At 36.7% G+C, this 25348-nt stretch overlaps 1 protein-coding gene across 2 annotated transcripts in view; it reads right to left on the reverse strand.

Moving 5' to 3' along the window:
- Nucleotides 1–25348, reverse strand: part of ADK (adenosine kinase) — a 485627-nt gene that overhangs the window by 58139 nt on the left and 402140 nt on the right. For both annotated transcript variants that reach the window (XM_024741096.1, XM_024741087.1), the window contains exon 9: nt 21148–21262. In XM_024741096.1, the coding sequence (XP_024596864.1) occupies nt 21148–21262 (115 nt within the window). The remainder of the gene's footprint in view (nt 1–21147; nt 21263–25348) is intronic.

The following is a 25348-nucleotide window of genomic DNA, read 5'->3' on the forward strand; positions in this document are numbered from 1 at the left end:
CTGTAAGCCTGACCCTGGACATACTGATTCTAAGACTAAATGGAAAGAGAGAGAGGGTTCTAGTTATCCCTAATGAATCCAGCCTGCAGCCAACACACTAGCTGAATGCAGTCATTCAAGTGACTACTGTCACGATCAGTAAAAGAACTGCCCACTTGAGCATAACCTTGATTGCAGAATCATGAGAAAATAAAACTGCTTTTCTTTCAAGCTACTAATTTGTGGGGTGGCATGTTAGGTGGAAACATTCCCTTCCTGCAATTAATAATTCCCTCTTAACGTAACCTGACTTCTATCTTCTTCTTCTATATATGGATTCACATAGTATGTAGTCTTTTGTTTACATAAAAATGACTTTATTCCACCTTCATCCTTGAAGAAAATTTCTGGGTTGGCAGGTTTTTTTGAGCTCTTGAAAAATGTTCCACTCTCTTTTGACCTTCAGTGCTTTTGATGAGAAATCTTCAGTTAGTTATTCACATAATGTCTCCCTTGTATGTAATGTGCTATTTTGCTCTGGCAGCTTTTAATATCTTCTCTTTACCTTCTGTTTTCAGTAGTTTGATTATAATATGTTTAGCTGTAGTTTTCTTTGTATTTATTCTGTTCGTGGTACACATTGAGCTTCCCAAATCCATAATTTCATGTCTTTGATCAGAATTAGGAAGCTTTCCGCCGTTATTTCATCAAATATTTCTCCTGCCCCATTCTCTCTCGCCCTTCCTTCTGGGACTCCAATTACACATACATTAGGCCCTCTGATATTGTCCCACAGGTTACAGAAGCTCTATTCATTCTGTTTCAATCTTTTTTCTCTTTGTTCCCCAGACTTGATAATTTCTATAGATCTAGATTGAAGGTTGCTAGCTCTTTTATCATCTCTAAACTGCTCAAAGAGCAGCTAGTGAATTTTTAATTTCAGAAGTTGTATTTTCAGTTCTAGAATTCCTATTTTTTTAAGTTTCTACATCTCCGCAGATTTTCGAATTGTTCATTCATATAAGCATATTTTACTTTACATCTTGGAGTACACAGTTAAAACATTTCCTTTAAATCTCTTGTCTGGGGGCTTCCCTGGTGGCACAGTGGTTAAGAATCCACCTGCTAATGCAGGGGACATGGGTTTGAGCCCTGGTCCAGGAAGATCCCACATGCCACCAAGCAACTAAGCCCATGCGGCCCACCTACTGACCCTGCACTCTAGAGCCTGTGAGCCACAACTACTGAGCCCACACGCCACAACTACTGAAGCCCACGTGCCTAGAGCCTGTGCTCCGCAACAAGAGAAGCCACTGCAATGACAGAAGCCAGGGCACCACAGAGAAGAGTAGCCACCACTAGCCAAAACTAGAGAAGGCCCGGGCGCAGCATTGAAGACCCAACATAGCCAAAATAAATAAACAAAGAAAAAACAAAAAAAACTCTTGTCTGCTAATTCTATTGATATATCACGGTCATTTCAGAGCTGGTCTCCACTGATTGCTTTGTCCTTCATATGCATGATTCTTTTTTTTTTTTGGCCATACCATGCAGCATGCAGGATCTTAGTTCCCCGACCAGGGATTGAACCTGTGTCCTCTATAATGGAAGCACAGAGCCTTAACCACTGGACCACCAGGGAAGTCCCAGTATGCATGTTTCTTTTTAAATCTTGTAATTTTAGATTATATCCTGAATATTGTGAACGAGATGTTGTGGAACAGTGGTTGGCAACCTACAACCAGAGGGCCAGTCATTTGCTTTTGTAAGTAAAGTTTTAGTGGAATGCAGCTATGTCCATCTGTTTATGTATTGGCTATGGATCGTTTTGCATTACAATGGCATAGGTGAGTAGTTGCAACTGAGACCACAAGGCATGCAATTCTAAAATATTTACTCTTGCACCCCTTAGAAAAAAGTTGGCTGACCTCTGCTGTAGAGACTAGTCAATTGTGTACCTGTGAAGAGAATTAATTTTTTAAAAAGTAGGCAGTTAAACTTGGCTAGACTCAAATTCTGAACTCCTGGCCCCAGCAATAGACAACAACAGAAATCGTCATTCAGTTCTTTTAGCCTTAGCTGGGCTGCTAGAAAACTACTTTGTATATGTGTAATTCAGGGATCATACAGAGATTTGGGCAGGGTCTTTATGCAGTTTCAGGCTCATTTTCTATGGTTCTCTCCTTTCAGGAATTTCTTTGCTCACTTTCTACCTGATGTGGTCACCCCAAACTCTTTCTCTGCTCTTAAAGTCTGTAAGACTACATGTCTTCCCTTTCAGTTTCTGCCTGATTTTCATTGTTTTCTAGTATCTCCCAGTATTTGCTTTTCTAATATTTTGCCCAGAGTTATAATTGCTACCTGAGAAAGGACTGGTTTGATAGGAGCTATTCCTACTCTGTCTAAGATGGAAGTCAGTATCCACTGTTTTGGGTCTGACTATAATGAGTAAGACCTCTGTAAAGTAATATGGAGCAACTTCCAGGTTATATTACTCAGTGAAAAAAGCAAAGTGCAAAGGAGTATTAATAGTGTGCCACCTTTCAAATAAAAAGAAGGGGAAAAAAGAAAACACTGATGTATCTGTTCCTTTGGGCATAAAGAAACATAAGAATGAAATGTCCATCAACTGGTGAATGGATAAATAAAATGTGGTAAATTCATATACAAGTGGGTTGAATAGTGTCCCCCCAAAATTCACATTCACCTGGAACCTCAGACTGTAACCTTATCTGGAAATAAGGTCTTTGCAGATATAATTAATTAAAATGAGGTCATACTAGATTAGAGTAGGTCCAAAATGCAATAACTGGTGTCCTTATAATAAGGGGTGAGGACATAGATACATACAAGAAGTCCATGTGAAGACAGAGGCAGAGACTGGAGTGACTCAGCTACAAGCCAAGAAATGTTAGCAATGCCGAGGATTGATTGCCAGGAGCCACCTGAAGCTAGGAAGAGGCAAGAAAGGATTTTTCCCTACAGTCTTAAGTGGGAACATGGTCCCACTAATATCTTTATTGCTCTATATGCTGATATATGGAGACTGCTATGCTTCAGAACTGCGAGAGAATAAATTTCTGTTGTTTTAAGTCATCCAGTTTGTGGTAATTTGTTATGGCAGCCCTAGGAAACTAATATGCCATAGCAATAAAAAAGAATGAAGTACTGACAGATGCTATAACATGGATGAACCTTGAAAATATTATACTAAATGAAAGAGGACCGATACAAAAGAGAGCATATTGTGTGAAAATATTATATACTGAAAACATAAATTTATTTAAAAATTTATGGAAAAATATACACGAATATATTGTGTATATCTTTCTATGTTAATAAAAACACTTTTATGACTAAGTCAATTTCTGCCATATGGATAAATTAATAAACTCAAAATTCAAAAAACAAAAGGCATATATAGAGAGGTTAGTAGTTGCCTAGGGCTGGGAGAGGTTGGAGGAACTGAGGTAAAACGGTATCTTTTGGGGTGATGAAAACGTTCTAAAATTGATTGTAGTGATGCTTGCACAACTCTGTAAATATACCCGCAAAACTGAATTACACATTTTAAATGAGTAAACTGTATGTTATATGAATTCTATCTCAATAAAGCTGTTAGAAAAAAAAAGATGAAATACAGGAAGAATAAGTCAGAAACTAGTGAGATCGGTTGCCTACAAGAGGTGGGTGGAAAAAGCATGAAAGAGAGGGAAAATGGGAATGCAAAAGAAGGAATGAGTGGAGAGTGACACTTCACTGAATATGTATGTAGTCATGGTAACTCTTCATATACCATAAAAATGTTAACATTAACCAGGATGTGGGGGGACCTGTGGTGTTGGATTGGAGTAGGCAGGCAACATCAGTATGAACTCATATTTTACAAATCCATACACACAGATATAGAAATAGATATAGATAGATGTGTTTATACATTCATGTATTTCCTAATCTCACCCACAGAAGTCTATAAATAAAGACAATCCAGTAGAAATGAGAATGGCCAGTGCCAATAAAAGGATCCAAGGCTTTTTAGAGAAATGGCTGATTCCATGGGTAGGGCAGGGTAAGTACAAGGTGATCTTGGAACATATTGTGTCAGAACATAAGGAAATAAAGACGATAGGAGCATGTCAAAAGGGCACAAGAGTCAACCTGAAGGTACTTCCAATGGCCAAATCTAGGACTATCTGAGCAACAAATAATGACAGTAATGAATGTGCATCCATAGAATAAAATAAATCTCTGTAAGTCCATGCTGATATAAATAAGTAAATGAATCAACAGAAAATCATTATCTGGCTGACACCAGAGTAATAATTATTATTGATCAATCAATGGATGTTAAAATTTGAAGGCAAAAGTATAATGAGAGGGGGGAAAAAGATGAAAGACACAATATCAAAGTGTCTCCCCACAAAATATTTTCTTCATTAAGAAGGGAAAAACACTAATTTATAGTGGAGAAACGTGAGAGGTACCACCTTAACCAAGTGATCAAAGTTAATGTCACCACCAAAGAGGCAAATTGATATTGTATGCCTCATGATATGATGCACTGAGAAGAGCAAGATATTATTTGTGAGGTATTCTTGCCTAAAAAGGCATAACCTGAATTTTATCTTGAGGAAACATTAGTCAAACCCAAATTAAGAGACATTCTACAAAATAACTGGGCAGTACTTTTTTAAGAGTGTCAAAGTTACGAAAGACAAAGAAAAAAACTGAAAAACTATGCCAAACTGTAAGAGAATAAGAGGAATTGACTAATGACTAATGCAATGTGGCATCCTGGATTGTATCTTAGGCCAGAAAAAAGAACATCAGTAATAACTGGCAACATAAATAAGGCCTGTAGCTTTATTAATAGTATATTAATATTAATTTCCTGGTTTTGATAATTGTACTTTGATTATATAAAATGTTAATGTTTAGGAAAGCTGGGTGAAGGATATATGGAAAATCTCTACTATTTTTACAACTTTGCTGCTGCAAAATGAGAAGTTAAAAAAATTAAGACCCATGCTGTTACAAACATCCTTGTGTGTAAATCTCTGTTGTATATGCTAAATTATTCCATAGAATTAATTCCTGTAAGTAAAGTTACTGAGTCAAACTTATGCATTTTTTTAAGGTCTGTGATATGTATTTTCAAGCTGTCTTCCAGGAAAGCTGTACAAGATTTCTCCCACCAGCAGTGGGTCACAATTATTTTTCAAATTTCTAAGATGTACCAGATGATCTCTAAGATCATTTCTAGTTCTTATTTGCATCAAAATCTTACTGATATTCCACAAACTAGTTTACATGTCCCTTTTAGAATATATCATTTCCCTGATCACTAGTGTAAAGTGAATTCATGCTTGCATTATTTCTACAGCACATTTTTGGATAAAATTCACATAATTTTTTCTTATTCTGTTTTCTAGTGTATATCTCACCTGCCTTACTTAAGTACAAGCTCTGAAGTGAGGGCCGTACACCTTTGTTTCCAATATTACCCCAGCACAGTAGGTTACACATAGCAGTCTTCAATTTAGCATTGTAGTAGTTAAAACAAGTTGCAACTTGCTTTCTGCCATGACATGTTCAGATACCTTATCTGTTGACATTTTAAGTCCTGATTTCACTTGCATGAGCTCCTTCTTCATTTGCCCTGCTTATATCTTTCCTAGTTCTTTATAGTTCAGACTGCACTTGCAGAGTTGGGCACCAACTCTAAGCTAATCCTAATAAGGGCAGGATACTTACCAAGAGTAGGGCATGGAATAACTTTAGACATTCAGATGTAAGCTGTGGTGGCCCAACTGTGACCACAAAGCTTTGCTCTATCTTAATAAGTTGTCTTCTGTACCAGTCAATCTTGGGAACTGGACTGAGCTTCAGTCTAGATTCCCTATCCTTAGCCCTGAGTATTATCCTTCCTAACAGTTTAGTCTCCATCTTCTAAAACTAGACTCCTTTCACTCCAAGGTGTTTGCTAGGCATTTTAGTACTTGCCGGCTCCTGGCAACCTTTCTTTTTATAAGACCAATACAGCTCCTTTTATATAAAAATAGACTTTTCTGAATGACACTGATTTCCTCCTGAGAAAGAGCTTTTTCCATTTTCCTACTACCACTGCTAGCTCACATAATATCTTGGTGTGTTTATACCAGAATTCCTCAGGTTGTTGTACTCCTGTGGAGACTGTACTTAAACTGACTTGACACCAGATTTGTTACCAACCCCTGTAACCAGGACATCCTATCTCAACATCTGCCTCATCTGGGTTAAGTTTTTTTTTTTTTTTTTGCGGTACGCGGGCCTCTCACTGTTGTGGCCTCTCCCGTTGCGGAGCACAGGCTCTGGACGCACAGGCTCAGCGGCCATGGCTCACGGGCCCAGCCGCTCCGCATATGGGATCTTCCCGGACCGGGGCACGAACCTGCGTCCCCTGTATCGGCAGGCGGACTCTCAACCACTGCGCCACCAGGGAAGCCCACATTATACATCTTATAAACGTAGACTCTTTAGTGATGACATAGTCCTACAGCTCTACATTTTAGGTGACTCTACCATTCAGTTCTTAAAACCCTTAAACCAGGAATATCTTCTGGAAATGGAGACATTTCTCAAATGCTAGCTGCTGCTTCCATGTGGGTTTAAAAATGGGATGAATATATTTTATCTTATTTTAAACACTATTTTGAACTTCTGTACCCAACTTCCAATAATTATTATCAGAATTTCCATAATTTTATTAACAGCTACAGTATCTACTAATTTAGTATCAACTGCAAATTTTATTAATGGGTTACTTAAATTTTCCCCTTAATTTAAGGGAAAAAAATGCTTAATAAAAACCAGGCCAGCAGCAATTTTATTTGAAAGCACTTTAGTATAAACTTTCTCCATGACTGAATTCATTAGCCTTTTGCATTAGTCTCTGTTTATCATCTTTAAACCAAACCAATCTTCATTAATTTTCTAAGGCTTTTTCCCTAGTGCTTTCACCACAGTTTATATATAGCTCCTTTTCTCTACAATTTTTCTAACCCTATCAAATTTGTCTCACTCTAACCTCATGGGATTGTTCATCACTAATACTTTTTAGAGGGATTATTGCAGCTTTTATTCTTTGGCATTTAATAAAAAAAAAAAACAACTTCATCTTTATTTGTTGATCCCTCTGAAAAAGAGCTTTATAAACAAGTGTAAGTATAGCTCCTTTCTTTTATTGACCACAAAATGTTTCTCAACCCAAATGATCTCTTCCTTCTCAGTATGTACTTGAAGCACTTTACTGTGCAGCACAGCATTCAAAGGCCTATTACAACTTACCATTTCATGCTCACCCACACCCCTCTCCCCTGTATGTGACTTTCTTTGTGATACATCATATGCTTTCAGGCTTCTTTGCCTTTCGATCTTATTATTCCGTTAACTTACATTCTTTTGTAATCTCAACTTGCCAAAATTGTAAGTATTCTTCAAAGCCTAATTCAAACATCACTTCCTTTGTGAAACTTTCCCCAACTTCTTCTTCCTTCTGTTATCCTATATAAATTAGTTAATAAAAATTGTATACCACTTCTCATACTGTATTAGTGGGTTATGTCTCTCCTAGATTTTAAGAAAAGGAGTTCTTGTCTTACATAACTACAATTTTCGACATATAGAAGGCACTCAATAAAACCACACTGACTTGAATTCATTTGTACTGTTACTTTATGTTTTATCTATCGGTGTCTTGCTTCTCCAACTTCTCCTGCCTGCACTTACAGATTCGCAGGCTTAAGTTCTATATTATCTGGCATATTCTTAGCACATGATCAAAAATCTGTGAGTTGGAAGAAATGTTAGAAATTAACACAGTTCAAAATGTCAACCAATGCAATAATTCATTTTACTAAATACCTTTGTTTAAATATCTATAATGACTCCCATGACCACACAGACTGGTTTGCCCAGGATAGTCCTATTAAAATTAATATCACCCTCTTTCACTTCCAAAAGTATCTACGTTTTGATGACAAGCTGTATGGTTACCATAATAATGAAAAACTGCCTATTTCCTCACAAGTACTGGACAGCTGAACAGCCCTAATTATTGTACTTTTTGAATTCTGAACCATGTGAATGTATTGCTTATTCAAAAAACATTTTAAAAAATTTCCCCTTTGTTATAGGTGAGTATGGGTGGAATTCTAGGACTAAAGGAAATCATTAAGAGTATAGGCTAAATTTATTACGATGAGTAAATTAAGTAGACGGCTAAGTGTGAAATAATTAATTTGACAAAAAAACTAGGCCATTTTCTTGAGACTTGATTGTTTATTGAGCCAGAAAAGCTCTAGACATAAGAACTTAAAAATAGTTTAGTAGAAGCAGAGAAAATCTAAATAAACTTTATGGACCAAGATTAAACAAAGGGGGAAGTCCTCAGGAATGCTGGCTTCTACAGGGCTACTTTAAAAATGAATAAATCAAAAATGATGTGAGCTTCTAAAGAAGTTTAATTGGGATAAACTGTCTTTATCCTAATAAAAGGAAAAAGGCAATATTTAAGTCTTCATTTAAGTAGCTTTTCATATTCAATGTACAAACAATTTATTCCTTTTAACTTATCTGCTACACCTCCAAAGATTTTTATCTGAGCCAAAAACTTGCATGCAGTGATTCAGCCAAAATAAAATTTTGCCACCAAGTTGTAATGCTCTGAAAAATGAATTTTGGTGTCTAACTGAACTTCAGAAAAATCACTCACTGGATACAAACAATAATTATTCTGAAAAATATTTGGTAATATACCTCTTAGATAAATATCCATTTGTATATTTTTAAGAGCTTTCAATTATAGAAATTGATTATATGGAGTTTTAAAACATGATGGATACATTCTCTAAGAACTATTTAAGCTAATGTCTGTCTATCTATCAAACTATAAATGTGTAGGTAAACACAGCTATCATCTAGATACCCATTCACATATACAAAATGAATTTATGGTATGTATACTCACCTCTTCATCATAATGTTTTCCAGCTCTTAAGAGATTCTACTTAAAGAGAAGTCTTAGAATTGGAGATTATTTGGAAGAAGTTCTAAAAACACAATTAACCAAGTATGGACTAGATCATACATGGATGCTTTCTTCGATCAAGGGGCCCCTGGAGGTATTCCTACAAGAAGATTTACCCTACTAAAGTCTATTGGTATTGATCTTATGGTTAAATGTGTAATGGGGAAGTAGACAGTGATCCTTTAAATATACATTCTGAAGTACACTGTAAGCCAGGGGTTTTCCAATCTTGATGCTATTTGTATTTTGGGTCAGATGATTCTTTGTTGTGAGTGACTGTCCTGTGCATTATAGGATGTGTAGTGTCATCTCTGGCCTCTATCCATTAGATGCTAGTGGAATTCCCCCACCCTCCACCACCTATCCCATTGTGACAACCAAAAGTGAGGAGAAAAACTGTTCCTAGTTGAGAACCACTGCTGTAAACAAATGAGGCAGCATGGTATAGAACAGATTAGACTAGATTGAGATTCAAGAGGCTGGGTTCTAATCCAGCTGTTTTTGTCTCTACCTAATCTGGCAGTTCTCAAAGTGAATTATGGAGGGTAGTATTGCTAAATCAGCTAACAACCTTATATAACAAATAGCTAAGCCCACTTAACTTTCCAGGACCATATATTTTTCTATTTTATAATAAAAAATATTGACTGAGGACTTTAATTTAGGCGCTAATGCTACTGCTTGTAATAAACCAACTCCTACACCATAAACAGCTAGAAAAGTTGCAAAAATTAAAAAAAAAATTTAAAACAATAAATGAAGCAAGGCTTGATGGGACAAGATCTCTGAGAAAAGAGAACCTTAAAGACCTAGGCTAACGTGCTAAAAGTTGACCTGCAAATTCTTGGTGCTGGGTGAGAGGCTGAGAATCTAGGCAATTGGCTCTTGCTAAGAGGCAGCAAAGCCAACAGAGCTTTTGGCAGTCTCCAGGGCTGGTGAGACAAAAACTGGAGTTTCGGGCTGCCAAGGCAATCAGAATTGAAGTCGCGTGATCCTGAAGGGGAACACAGTGGAGTAAGCCTTATTCTCAGGGGTTTTCTCCTTTGAGGTGCTTGCCAAATTTGTAAGGCAGCAGGACAAAAGGCCAAGATACTAAGCAGAAGACCTCTAAAAGGCAGAGTAATTTTTTGGCAGTTATATGGTGCAAAGAGAACCTACCAATGAGTAGGGACCCTAGTAAATATGCCATGATTTCAGGTGAGATTTCAGGAGAGAGACAGCATTTCAGGAGTGGGAAAAAAAATACAGAAGTAGATCAAATCTTATAAAACCTGCAACAAAACCTTGAGCTAGTTAAGTTTTTGATCTAGCTTTACTCTAGCTGCTTTCTACAGGAATACAGTATCACCAACAGAAATGCTATAATTTATTAGGAACAAAAGAAACAGACCAACAGATGACTGAGACATTATAGTTTCTGGACATGCAATTTACTATTACAGTGATTAATATGTTTGAAAAATTAATGAGAAGGTAGAGGATTACACTATAAAACTGGGATCAATAAAAAAGAATCAAATAATTTAGAAAAAGAAGAATGTGATTACTGAAATAAGGAACTCAACAGATGGGACAAAGCAAAAAAGAGAGGATTAGTGAACTAAATGCTAGGTCACCGCAAAACACACAAGCTGAAGCTAAAAAAATACAAAAAATAATACAAAAAATACAAAAAAGGCATAAAAGATATATGGGACACAATAAAAAAGGCCTAAGAGATGTGTAATTGGTCTCCAGTTGGAAAATCAGGGATGCAGTATCTAAAGAGATAATTACTGAGAATTTTCCAAAACTGTTAAGAGTCATCAACCATAGATTCAAGGAACACTAAAACCCCCAGCAGGATAAATACAAGGAATACCAAAACCAAATACAAGGGCTTCCCTGGTGGCGCAGTGGTTGAGAGACCGCCTGCCGATGCAGGGGACACGGGTTCGTGCCCTGGTCTGGGAAGATCCCACATACCGCGGAGCGGCTGGGCCCGTGAGCCATGGCCGCTGAGCCTGCGCGTCTGGAGCCTGTGCTCCACAATGGGAGAGGCCACAACAGTGAGAGGCCCTCGTACCGCAAAAAAAAAAAACAAAAACAAAAAAACCAAATACAAAGTTAAAGTCAAAGAGAAATTCCAAAAAGCAGTCAGAGAAAATGGAAATATTATATAAACCTCTTATTCAAAGAATAAGACTAAAATATTATAAAGATGTCAATTCTCTCCAATTGAAATGCAGATTCAATATAATCTCAATAAAAATTCTATTAAGGATTTGGGAAAAAAAACAAACAAACTCTGGGGGTGGTGGCAACAAGTTGATTCTGGAATTTACCTAGAAATGCAAAGGGCCAAGAAGAACCAGGACAATCCTGAAGAACAAAATTAGAAAGCTCACATTACCAGATAAAAAGGCTGATTATAAACAGAAACTGACAGTGTAAACTGGTACAAGAATAAAGAGAACAATGGGATAAAGTCTCGAAAAAGGGACACAGATATAAGGTCACTTGAAATGTGACAAAGGTACCAATTCAGTGCAGTTAGGAAAAGGATGTTCCTTTTAATAAATGATGATGGGTCAACTGGTTACTCATATGCACAAAATAAATGAATCATGCCCTCTAGCCCACACCATATATAAAAACTGATTCTAATTCTAGATGGACTGTGGATCTAGATAAAAAAATAAATAAATAAAAATTATAGAAAAAGAGAATAGGAAAATATCTTCATGAGCTTGGCATATGCAAAGATTTTCTTCAAAGACCATGAAAAGTTATTACCCACAGGAGAAAACATTATAAATTGGACTATATTAAAATTAAAGGCTTTTGTAACAAGACTTGCATGCTGACTGTAAGAAGAATTATAATCAATAAGACAATCTAATAAGAGCAAAAGACTTCAGGGCTTCCCTGGTGGCACAGTGGTTAAGAATCCACCTGCTAGTGCAGGGGACACGGGTTTGAGCCCTGGTCTGGGAAGATCCCACATGCTGTGTAGCAACTAAGCCCCTGCGCCACAACTACCAAGCCTGCGCCCTAGAGCCCGCGAGCCACAACTACTGAGACCGCGTGCCACAACTATTGAAGCCCATGCACCTAAAGAGCGTGCTCGGCAACAACAGAAGCCATTGCAATGAGAAGTCCGCATACGGCAACGAAGAGTAGCCCTGGCTCACTGCAACTAGAGAAAGCCCACGTGCAGCAATGAAGACCTAATGCAGCCAAAAAAAAAAAAAGACTTCAACAAAAGAAGATATACAGATGTTAAGAAGCAGGTGAAAAGGTGTCCCACCTCATTACAATAGGAAAATTCCAGTTAAAAGCACAATGAGATACTAGTACATACTCACCAAAATGACAAAACTAAAAAGGTGGATAGCAGCAAACGCTGGTGAAGTTGTGGGGGGAAAAAGCCATTCTATATGCTACTGGTGGGAATATAAACTGGTACCATCACTTTGGAAAACTGGAACTGAAAAACGGAACCCTTCTGAATTATAACTATGGTGGTGGTTACATAAACGTATGCATTTTCAAAACACAGAGAACTTGACACCATAAAGAGTGAATTTTAATTATTAAAAAATCCAACACAGATATGAAAGGAAACCAAAATGGAATACAAACTCTAACAAATGAATATAACTGCATTACAAATAAATAATGTAACCACAATGAAGTGGATAGAATAAAAGAACTAACAAAGTTACTTTTGGATAACAGTATTTTGACTAGATACTGTAGGGCCAAAGACAAAAAGGACTATAATCTAACACTGTACATTAAGGAAATATGTTTCATACAAGGGTATGGGTAAGCAATTCAAAACTACTTTAAGACAGAACAAATAGTAAATGTATCTTACATAATGAAAACCAGAACTTCAATGTCAGAGGAAGTTATAAATAAGGAAAGGGAGAAGGCTAGAATGAACTCTCTTGTTGGACTGGAATCAAAGGTATCAGTTTGAACTCATGGAATTTAAATATATAAATGGACAGATAGATATAGGAATAAATATAGATAGGTATAGATTCATGAGTTGTTATACATACATATATTGCCAATCTATTTGTAAGAGGGCCTAGAAGAAATGACTCTCAAGTAGCAATGAACATATCTAGCACCCAGATCTGGGTTTCTAAATACCATTTGCTAATAAAAGGAACCGGGGTTATTTGAAGTAGTAGTCAATTCTTGGACCAAGGTAGGTAAATACAAGAGCCTAGAGCATCTTATGTTGTCAAAAGTAAGGTACTGCTTAAAAAATTATGGGGACAGATCAAGATAAAAAAGTCTATATACTGGGTGATTCTATTTTAAAAAGAAGTATAACAAATTGTTAGCAGCAGAAGCCAAAATAATAAGTACATTTGGTGGGGGTAATGATTAGGAGGGGAGCACAAGAGGTGGCTTCTAAAGTGCTAGAAGTGTTCTATTACTTGATCTGGTGGTAGCTGGCACAGGTGTGTTGACATAGTGAAAATTTGTACCAATTTTGTATCCATACTATATTTCAAAATAAACCATACAAAATGTTCTATATTTTGATTATGGTGGTTACACGTTATTTGGTAAAATACATCTGCATTTTACTATACGTAATCTATACCTCAATAAATCTGAATAAGGGTCCTTCCAAAAATAAATGCTATAATAAGGCTAACATTTGCCTAGTGTAGGCTGTCTCCCATTTTGCTTTCTAGCTTTGATAGAAAGGTGGGAGTTGAAAGAAGTCTCATTTCTTGACAGGCATGAGATCACTAAACCACACATACCATGCCCCAAAGATATTACTTTGTCAGGAATGTGACAGTTCCACATATGTCATTCTAAATTATGTTCGACCTCTTGGCTAATTAAAGGACTTTGTCTTTTATGGTTACAAAAATCTAAAAATGGAACATGAGTTAATAACTTACTTGTTTATATTCATAGTTAAGAAATATTGATATATATTCTGTAAAACCTCATCTGGTAAGAACTTTTTTCTATGAATGCCATACATAGACACTCTGAAAGAATGCTACTTAATTTGTTCCATCCACGCCATTACCAACCTATGCCAACAAGAACATGATTTAAAATTGGTTTGGCTGCAGTAGAGATAACATTTTCAAAGTGATTTATAATAATATTTTGTAGCAGTAGGAGTTGTGATGATGTGCTGACATTATTCTTCCAGCTGCTGAGATTGTTTTCCTTCAGAGTTTGCATTTTCTTTTGCACACCTTCTGTGCCTTATGCCTTCCAGAATTGCAAATCACACTGATCTTTTCTTAGAGAGTAATGGACAGCACTGAGTGTTTTCAAAGAACATGACAATTTAACTAGCAAATGGGGTGACAAGTTTAAGGACTCAAGAACATGAAGGCAAGAAACTTCAATAACCCTATTTACCCATAATGAAATGACAAAGGACACTACAATGTGACTATCTCAAATTACAAGCATGCCAGAGGCAGGAGACAATTTAAAGTAGTATGTAGGGCTTCCCTGGTGGTGCAGTGGTAAAGAATCCGCCTGCCAATGCAGGGGACATGGGTTCAAGCCCTGGTGTGGGAAGATCCCACATGCCGCGGATCATCTAAGTCCGTGTGCCACAACTACTGAGCCTGTGCTCTAGAGCCCCCGAGCCACAACTACTGAGCTTGCATGCCACAACTACTGAAGCCCGTGCGCCTAGAGCCCGTGCTCTGCAACAAGAGAAACCACTGCGATGAGAAGCCCCTGCACTGCAACGAAGAGTAGCCCCCGCTCACCACAACTAGAGAAAACCGGCGTGCAGCAACAAAGACCCAATGCAGTCAAAAATAAATAAATTAAAAATAAAAAAATAAAAAAATAAAGTAGTATGTAGATTGCTTGTTATTGTGGATGGGTCCTCGTTACTTTGTGATTTATTGAGAAAGAGAAGCATTCAACAAGGCGTGACTTATTGAAGTACTAGATGCTTAGCTGCTAAAAGGTTTTGTTTCCATTATCCCATAGGATCATAGAACTTGCAGCAACATTATTAAATCATCTAATCCAATGGTTCTCAACGTGAGAGATGGAGGATAGACAGCATTGCTATATCACCTCAGGGAGCTTTTTCAACAAATACACAATCCTACACTCCCCTTCCCTCAGACTCTATCACCCCCATTCTTAGACATCTTCTTGAGGATGTATATTCTAACTCCTCACAGGGATGTATCAGGTTGAGGGGAAGGTGTTTTTATGAAGGAAGGGCTCTATTTACCAAAAGCCCATTAGGTGATTCTAATATAACAGCACCAGTCTTCCAGGTGAAAACCTCTGATCTAGTCTGTTTTTTCTGTCTGAGCAAAATTACAATTCAAACAGCCCAGAAAGCACTCTGAAAGTATTCAGAAAAGTCTACAGTTTATTCTTCAGTGGACCTATTTTATTGTCTCGTAACAGCCACTGTGTAAAATGCATTATTTTCAATTTAGAACAAAAGTCCTATTGCTTCCTCCAATTTTTAATGATAAATTTAGTACGGAAACTTGGAGAAATTTAAACTTCCTATAAGGACATATATATGTATATATATTTACACATGTGTATGTAGAAAATCTGTATTTTTTTCACTACAGTCCTTATCATAGTAAGATGTTAATATATGAAGACCTTATTAGCAGCTGCTTTCCAGTAGGTAATCTGTAGTATTAGTTTTTCTAAAGTTTATAGACACAGAAACGATTTCCCTAACCTGACTCCCATTCCTCTAACAGGCTAGTCAACATTAAAAGGATCAAAATGGATAGAATCATCTTTTCCTTCCTGCCCTTCATCCCTAGTCTCTTACTCATTACTTTCCAGTCCCCCCTCAGGTCCCCTCACCCCGCCAAAAGCTCGGAACTCAATTATCCTGTAAGCAAGGAACCAGTGATGTGACAAAACCTCTGGGCTGGTATGTGACAAAACCTCTGGGCTGCAAGGATAGAGGATGGATACCCAAATGAAATAGACGTGACCAAAAAAATAGGGTACGTGGAAAAGGCTTTAGATTCACAAGCAATTCATAGGAGAGAAATTCAAAGAATTACATTTATAAAATAAGAGAAAGTAGTTTACAGACTCTGTATCTCAAAAGGAGAAAGGTCTCCAGAATTAAACACCAAGGAAACTAATTTTGTTACATTATGGCTAAATGTCACAAACTTAGCAGTGATCATTTAAAAGTATTCTACAGAGTGAGGTTTAAGGAACTAAAACACTAATTCCTAATTAGTGTTTTAATTAAGTGTGCTAGCACTGCCTTGTGCCGTTCTGGAATGTCACTTACGGTAAATTAAGGGACACATTCCTTCCCCATCTTCCATTAGTATTTTATGCTAGGAGGTGGGAAAAAGCTGATCCATATTCAAGAGGAAAGGAGGAAAAACAATAACAAATCGGCATCTCTTCTGTGAATTGCCCCACAGGCCAAGCATTTTTATGTTCTTAATCATTATTAAATGACTTAACATGACACCCAGAGCCTGGCGAATGATTGCATCCTGACATGAGAACGAATTACAAATGAAATGAAAGATCAAGCCGTATTAGAGGATTGCCTCTGGGAAATGAAAATCTTTAATTCTCTTTTATTATTGACATTTATTTGGCTGCCATGAATAACAACATAGCAAAGAGATTCAGCTATGCTTGTGCATTGAATAGCTTATCCCAGGGCTCAAAACTGCATTAACATTTATCATGTTTGCTTTTGTAGCTGACACCGCTGAACAGATTCTCTATCCATCTTGTATTTATCATGCATTGCAGATATAGTGCATCCTCTAATTTAAGTTCATTTTCATATAGTAGGAACAGCAAAGATTAGCCAGCGTCTTTCCGCAAATAAATTCCTGCTGGTAAGCATCCCTAAGAATGGTTTAATAGATTTAATAAAGAACAAAATGAGTTGACAAGGAAATTCAGTCACAGGAAGGGGAAGCTAATTTTAAAGGTTTCAATTTTGGGAAAATTGTGCAAATTCACAATGAGGAAGACACTTGTACAATATGTAGATCTGGAATATATAAAGCCTTAAAATAAATGTCTCCATAAAGAGCAACAAATTGCATTTTATGAATCTGAAAGCAGTATAACAGTTCCTATAAGAAATCTGCATGTTTTTCACTTTTCCAAACAGTGTTTATTGCTAAGACAGGAACAGGCCACAAACTATAGGAAGACAGCAATCCAGATAGTTATTATCAATGAAGGGATATCTTTTCATGACTTATTTCTTTTCTTTCTTGTACAAATTAACAACAACATGGCTTTTCCTGTCACAATTAAAGATTATATACTACCTGGTGCCTTTGCTCACATGATCCTCTTTGACTGGACTGCCCTCCTTTTTTTTTTTTTTTTTTTGCGGTACGCGGGCCTCTCACTGTTGTGGCCTCTCCCGATGCGGAGCACAGGCTCCGGACGCGCAGGCTCAGCGGCCATGGCTCACGGGCCCAGCCGCTCCGCGGCATGTGGGATCTTCCCAGACTGGGGCACGAACCCACGTCCCCCGCATCGGCAGGCAGACTCCCAACCACTGCGCCACCAGGGAAGCCCTGCCCTCTTTCCTTTAAATCCTTCCTAAAATTCAAGGCATAGCAAGGATATCAATGTGTCTTGGGAAAAACCACTTAATATCTCTGAATTTTGGCTGAAAAATTACTTTTTACATTTCTTTCTGTTTTATATACTTTTAATTTTGGAGAATTTTAAACATATATAGAAGTGGAAGTAATAGCATAATGACCATCCCCCCATATATCCATCACATGGCTTCCACAATTATTTACTCATGACAAATTTCATTTCATCTATAACCCCACTTCACTATTTACCACTCACTGAATTATTTTGAAACATATTTTTTTAAGTAAATTTCTCAATCTTGCTTTTGACAATTCTAAAATAAGAAAGTTGAAATAAATTAACTGTAGGGTTCCTTCTCCCCATAATTTGACAATAATTTCTTTTTTCACCCATTTCAGGCTTATATATTTAATTCAATAAAAAATTTACCCCATATTCACTATAACTTCTTTCTTCAAGCTTTACTGATCTCCTTTGAGTCAATACAACCCATATACTCTGTACCAATAATTAAGAAATATAATTATACTTTGTCGTATTCATACTTCGATGTGTACCAATTTTATGTTCCAGTTAGATATTTAAGTCTATCTTAAATTTCAGTGTTCAGCAGAGTACTGAACAAACATAAAGGTAATAATTGCCATAATAATTGTTTATAATAATTATATTATAATATAATTGCTATATTGCTATATTGCTATATTATAATATAATTGCTATATTGCTATATTATAATAATTGCTATAATAATTGTTTATAATAATTATAAATTAACTGGTTTTAATCCTAAGGGTTCAGAGAGTATTTAAAGTTCTGTATTTTGGCTTTAATAGTAGGTAGCATCATATTGACAATATTACTCATTTTAATCAATAAATGTTTGTTTACTAGATGAAATTCCTATTCTATTTATTATTAAAATTATATATATATATATTTATTTATTTATTTTGGCTGCACTGGGTCTTAGTTGAGGCACATGGGATCTTTACTGCAGCATGCAGGATCTTTTTTTTTTTTTTGGTTGCGGCATGTGAACTCTTAGTTGCGGCATGCATGCAGGATATAGTTCCCCGAACAGGGATCGAACCTGGGCCCCCTGCATTGGGAACACTGAGTCTTACCCACTGGACCACCAGGGAAGTTCCCTCTATTCTATTTATGTGAGAGCTATAAAATAGATGGCCGAGTAAAAACAAAAGTGAGGTTTTGTTCTTGAAGTTTAAAACTAAGTAAGTAACTGTTTTTTTTTTGGCGGTACACAGGCCTCTCACAGTTGTGGCCTCTCCCGTTGCGGAGCACAGGGTCCGAACACGCAGGCTCAGCAGCCATGGCTCACAGGCCCAGCCGCTCCGCGGCATGTGGGATCTTCCCGGACCGGGGCACAAACCTGTGTCCCCTGCATCGGCAGGTGGACTCTCAATCACTGAGCCATCAGGGAAGCTCTAAGGAAATAACTTATTTCTGAATTCTATTTGCTTCTAATCAGATAAATTTATTTTATTCAAGCACAGGTATTTGGTAAGTAAAATGTCTTTTTTTTCTCAAGAAAGACATTTTTAGACTGACAATATCTCCAAAATATCAAAGTAAATAAACTAAATCAATGTGGATTTACTCAACTGAATTTTAATAAATTAAGTTCTTGAAAATGAAATCTTTTCTACTGAGAGAAGATAGGTGTATTTATTAAACAAAAACAATAAAAGGTATATTTTCACAGAAATATAACAAACAGTCCTAAAATTTGTAGGGAACCACAAAATACCCCGAATAGCCAAAGCAATCTTGAGAAACAGAACAAGGCTGGAGGCATCACACTTCCTGATTTCAGATGATATTACAAAGATAGAGTAGTCAAAACAGAATGGTACTGCAGCATAAAAACAAACACATACATCAATGGAACAAAACAGAGAGCCCAGAAATAAACCCACACACGTATGGTCAATTAATTTATGACAAAAGAGCCAGGAGTATACAATGGGGAAAGGACAGTCTCTTCAATAGATGGCGTTGGAAAAACCAGACAGCCATATGCAAAAGAATGAAACTGAACCACTATCTTACAACATGCATAAGTATCACCTCAAAATGGATGAAAGACTTGAAGGTAAGACTTGAAACCAAAAAACTCTTAGAAGGAAACAAAGGGGATAAGTCCTTGACATTGATCAACAATGATTTTTTTGGATTGCACACCAAAAGCAAAGGCCAAAAAAGCAATAATAAACAAATGGGAGTTCAAACTAAAAAACTTCTGTACAGCAAAGGAAACCATCAATAAAATGAAAAGGCAACCTATGGAATGGGAGAAAATATTTCCAAGTCATGTACCTGATGAGGGGTAAACATCCAAAATATATAAAGAAATCATACAACTCAATAGCAAAAAACCAAATAATCCAGTTAAAAAATGGGTAGAGGGGCTTCCCTGGTGGCGCAGTGGTTGAGAGTCCACCTGCCAATGCAGGGGACACGGGTTCGTGCCCCGGTCTGGGAAGATCCCACATGCCGTGGAGCGGCTGGGCCCATGAGCCATGGCCACTGAGTCTGTGCATCCGGAGCCTGTGCTCCGCAACGGGAGAAGCCACAACAGTGAGAGGCCTGCGTACAGCAAAAAAAAAAAGGGTAGAGGATCTGAATAGACATTTTTTCAAAAGAGGACAACAGATGGCCAACAGGTACATGAAAAGGTGTTGACCATAACTAATCATCAGGAAAATACAAATCAAAACCACACTGAGGTATCACCTCATACCTGTTAGAATGGCTGTCATCATAAAGACAGGAAATAAATGTTGGCAAGGATACGGAGAAAAGGGTACCCTTGTGCACTGTTGGTGGGAATGTAAATTGATGGAGCTGCTATGAAAAACAGTATGGAGACTCCTCAAAATATTATAAGTAGAACTACCATATGATACAGCAATTCTACTTCTGAGCAATTAGCCAAAGGAAACAAAAACACTAACCCAAAGAGATATCTGCACCCCTATGTTCGTTGCAGTATTATTTACAATAGCCAAAACATGGAAACAAACTAAGTGTCCACTGAGAGACACTCAGGATGGACAGACTTCAGAATGGATAAAGAAAATGTGGTACACACACACACACACAAACACACACGCTGAAATGTTATTCAGCCATAAAAAAGGAAATGCTGCCATTTGAAACAATATGGATGAACATTCAGGGCACCTTGCTAAGCAAAATAAGTCAGACATGGAAAGATAAATACTGTATGATATCTCTTACATGAAGAATTTAAAAAACCCCAACAAAACCCAAAGTCATAGATACAGAGAATAGACTGGTGGATGCCAGAGGTGGGAATGGGGGTGGAGGTGAGATGGGGTAAAAGACATGAAGGTGGTAAAAAAAAAAAAAAAAAAAAGAAAAAGTACATTGCTTTGAATAAATTAAAATAGAAAAAATATAGAATTTTGTTAGAGTGATTAATCCCCATAATACTGGGTTTCTCCCACAGTTTCCACATGTACCTGTAGCCAGTATGGTATCATCTCTCCCTTGGGTGAAAATCACGATTCGCTGCCTCTCTGAGTTCACCTTTGGAAGAGCCTGTGTCTTTTTGGCTATTTCTTTAATGTCTTCAGTCTATTAATAGAAAGGAGGAAAAAAATTCTCATAACCAATACAATAAACTAAAATTTTATCAGTAGATTAAGGATTTATCTTCTCGTGTTCAAAGTAAGAGAGACCTGAAGATGTATTAAGAGTTATTATTTAAAAATTTTAACCACATACAGAAGTAAATAGAATAACAATCTTCAAGGAACCCACCATCAAGATGCAACAATTTTAAATTTATGATGACGCTTATTTCATCTATATACCTTTATCCACCTGCCTTTCATATTATTCTGAAGCAAATCTCAGATACTAGTGTCACGTGTAAATGCTTTAGTATGTATTTCTGAAAGGTAATGACTCAAACATAACCATATAACTATTATCATATTTTTAAAAATTAACATTTCTTTGATATCAACAAAAACACAGTTTTCAAATTTCCAATTAATGAGAGATTGTAAAAAGAGTAATATTAAATTATTTTAGAGGTTTACAGAGCATAATTATGCTGATTCTGGAAATAATGGTTACTATAATGCCAAATTTTTCAAAGAACTAAAATAAGAGAAAGAACTACTTTATTTTTTTTTTTTTTTCGGTACGCGGGCCTCTCACTGTTGTGGCCTCTCCTGTTGCGGAGCACAGGCTCCGGACGTGCAGGCTCAGCGGCCATGGCTCAGGGGCCTAGCCGCTTTGCGGCACGTGGGATCTTCCCAGACCGGGTCACGAACCCGTGTCCCCTGCATTGGCAGGCGGACTCTCAAGCACTGCGCCACCAGGGAAGCCCAAGAACTACTTTTTTTAAAGATAAAGTTTTAAAAATTACAAATTAATTCTAGAAACCCTCATGCTATTTTGCATATCACATAGGCTGCAAAGTTTTACATCATAAATGTCTGTCTTGAAATCTAACTCTTGAGCTATGGGTTAGATATTCAGAATCAATGTTTTCAACAATTTTAAATAACTTAAAAACCCATGTCTGAATTCAGTGGGCCTGTAAAATTGCCCATGGTTTGCAGTTTGTTGGTAGTTTACTCTATCACTGTGTAAAGTTTCAAACAGTTATGGAGAGGGAAACACATACCACTGGGGAAATATATCTAAGAAAATAATTTAATTAGGATACAGGACAGAAGAATTTAGGTAAGTAAGGCAGACAAGTCACACTGGTTACAGACAACATCAGAAACCATGATTTTTTTAAAGTATGATGGTCATCAGTGAAATATTTGTATGCTGTTTATTCACAAAATACTTAAGAAATTCTGGATGATATATGAACCTAAGCTTCTCCCATACCTAACATCATGATTCCAGAGGACTGTTGTTTCTGAAAAGAATAGCCACTTGTGATTGGATAATGCTGCTGACCTTTCAAACAGGCTGACTATTCCACTTCTGGTTGCTTATTTTAGAAGAGAGCTAAGCCTGAATTCCGATAACATGAGAAGAAATTCCCTCAGTTTGAGGGGAAAGACTATTAGAAATGACTGACAACAGTTGAAAGGACTCCACAAAATGCATGTCTTTTTTCTGTTTGTTTGTTTTTTAAATTTTTACTGGAGTATAGTTGATTTACAATGTTGTGTTAGTTTCAGGTGTACAGCAAAGTCAATCAGTTATATATACATACATATATCTTTTTAAAATTCTTTTCCCATATAGGTCATTACAGAGTATTGAGTTGAGTTCCCTGTGCTATACAATGGGTCCTTATTATTAGTTATTGCCAATGTCTTATGATAATAATGTCTTCACTCTCTCAAATAAATGTATACTCTAAAAAATTACATATATTCTCTCAGTCTCCTTATCAAACACATATTTTACTGCTGTAGGATTTTTGCTTATGATTGGGTACAGTTTATCTTGAGTAAAGGTAAGAAGCAAATGCCAGAAAGATTCACTTTACCATCTTGGGGGCGGAATCTTATGCATGTACTGGATATTTTTTAAGTAGAGGTCCTTCTTTAAGGTGGTATAAGGAATAAATTAAGAGTGAGATTCGGTTGTCTTATACCAACGCTGTGAGAAGATGTATTTTTTGTGGTAGTTTTGGTATCCTAATCAAAGAGATTTTTTTTATGTCAGATTAAATCTTATAAAAATGGCAATTCAAGATGGAAACAAACTTTTCAAATACAAAAGATAAATCTTTACAGAAAGGTTAAGCTATATTTTCTATTGATATTTGCATCGATATCCACCGTTCGTACAAAACCCCTTTGTCCCTCTTGGATCACTGTCAGTGTGCACCAAATCTAAATTTCTCACTATGCTTTGAGGAGTCATTGCTTTGCCCTCAACAGCTGATTCCCATCTCGTATAAAAACTTTTCTTAAAATCTCAATTTTGTCTTCCTAACAATACATATATTTCGAGTTCCGTAGCCTCTCCTCCCCTATCCCCTGGTAGATTCTTCTCCCATATACCTGGGTTAACATATCTTAACAGAATGATGAAATTACAAGGGAGTATGACACAGCTGGATTTACTATTTGTGTGACCTCAAGGAGGTAAATATACCTCTCAGGCAGGTAAATAAACCTCCCTACAAAACTAAGACAATAATATTTGTGTTAAACGATGTTGGGAGTGAAGTATGCTAAAATCAGTGGGCAAAAGTCTGAAGAGAATCAGGATATTTGCATAGGCTCATAGTATCTCCCCCTAAGATACTTATTCGTTACAAAAGGGAAAACAGAAATGTTACAGTGGAGAAAGTTGACAGACATCCCTTCACCCCAGTGATCAAATTTAGCGATGCTAAAATTAGTGGGTAAAATAGGATATTTGCACAGTCTCAAAATATTGCCCCCAAGATATTTATTCACTACAGTGGGAAAACAGTAACTTCACAGACATTAAGTACCACCTTAACCCAGTGATCAAAGTTAACTTGGCCAACAGTAAGACACTGGGCTACCATTTACATCCCTGATGTGATGCACTGAGAAGGGTGATCTCTGTGGTATTTCTGCCCAAAATGCATGACCTCAATTTAATTATGAGAGAACATCAGACAAACCTAAATTGAGGGACATTCTACAAAATGACTGACAGGTACTCTTCAAAAGTATCAAATTCATAAACAAGGAACAAGTGACAAACTGTCTGATAGGAAGAGACTAAGACGATATGACAAATAAATGCAACCTGTAACCCTGGATTAGATTGTGGAACAGAAAAAGGAAATTAGAGGAAAAACTGGTAAAATCAGAATAAATTCTGTAGTTCAGTTACTGACCCTGTACAAATGCTAATTTCCTGACTTTGATTATTACATTCTGGTTATGTAAGATGTTAACATTAGGGGAAGCTGAGTGAAGGTATCTGGAAATTCTCTGTACTATTTTTACAAACGTTCTAAATCTAAAATTGTTTCAAAATAAAAATGTTTTTTTGGTGAGGATGAAAGAAGATAAGGTAGGTGAAAGAGCTTAATGCGATATTTAGCATATGCCAAGTACTTCATAAATATTAATTTATTTCTTCTATTTACCGTCATTTTAATACTTTCCAAAATTGTCAAATCCTAAGTTGCCTCAAAATCTCTAGAAAGGGCCTCAAGAATTTTGAGTATTGAGAATTCAATTATGGTATCTAATAAGGGAGGACAAAGAGAAAAAAGGAAGAAGAAGTAGAAGAAAGCTCATATAATTTAGCTATGAGCCATGTATAAACAGCTATGAGCACTCTGAAGTACTCATTAAATCTTAACCACTCTAGGCAGTAGGTATTATTACTATATCCCTATTTCATAGATGTAGAAACCAAGAGCCGTGTATGTAGCTCTAAAGTACTCATTGAATATTAACCACTCTAGGCAATAGGCACTATTACTATATCCCCATTTTATAGATGAGGAAACTGAGTCACAGAGAGGTTAAGTAACTTCCTAAAGTCATAAGCATACTAAGAGGTGGAGTCAGGACTAGCACCCACAAAGTCTAACTCCAGGGATTATACTCTTCCATGTTATCCACAGATTATACTGCTTCTATGAATTCTGGCAATGTGCTTCTGTTGTTGTAACCAAAAAACTAGAGCATGTTTATCCTAAATCATTTTACGTCACATTCGTAAGTCATTGCTGATCCTGCATTT

Source organism: Neophocaena asiaeorientalis, unplaced genomic scaffold, assembly GCF_003031525.2.
Source record: "Neophocaena asiaeorientalis asiaeorientalis breed wild unplaced genomic scaffold, Neophocaena_asiaeorientalis_V1.1 scaffold484, whole genome shotgun sequence".
Lineage (NCBI taxonomy): Eukaryota > Metazoa > Chordata > Mammalia > Artiodactyla > Phocoenidae > Neophocaena > Neophocaena asiaeorientalis.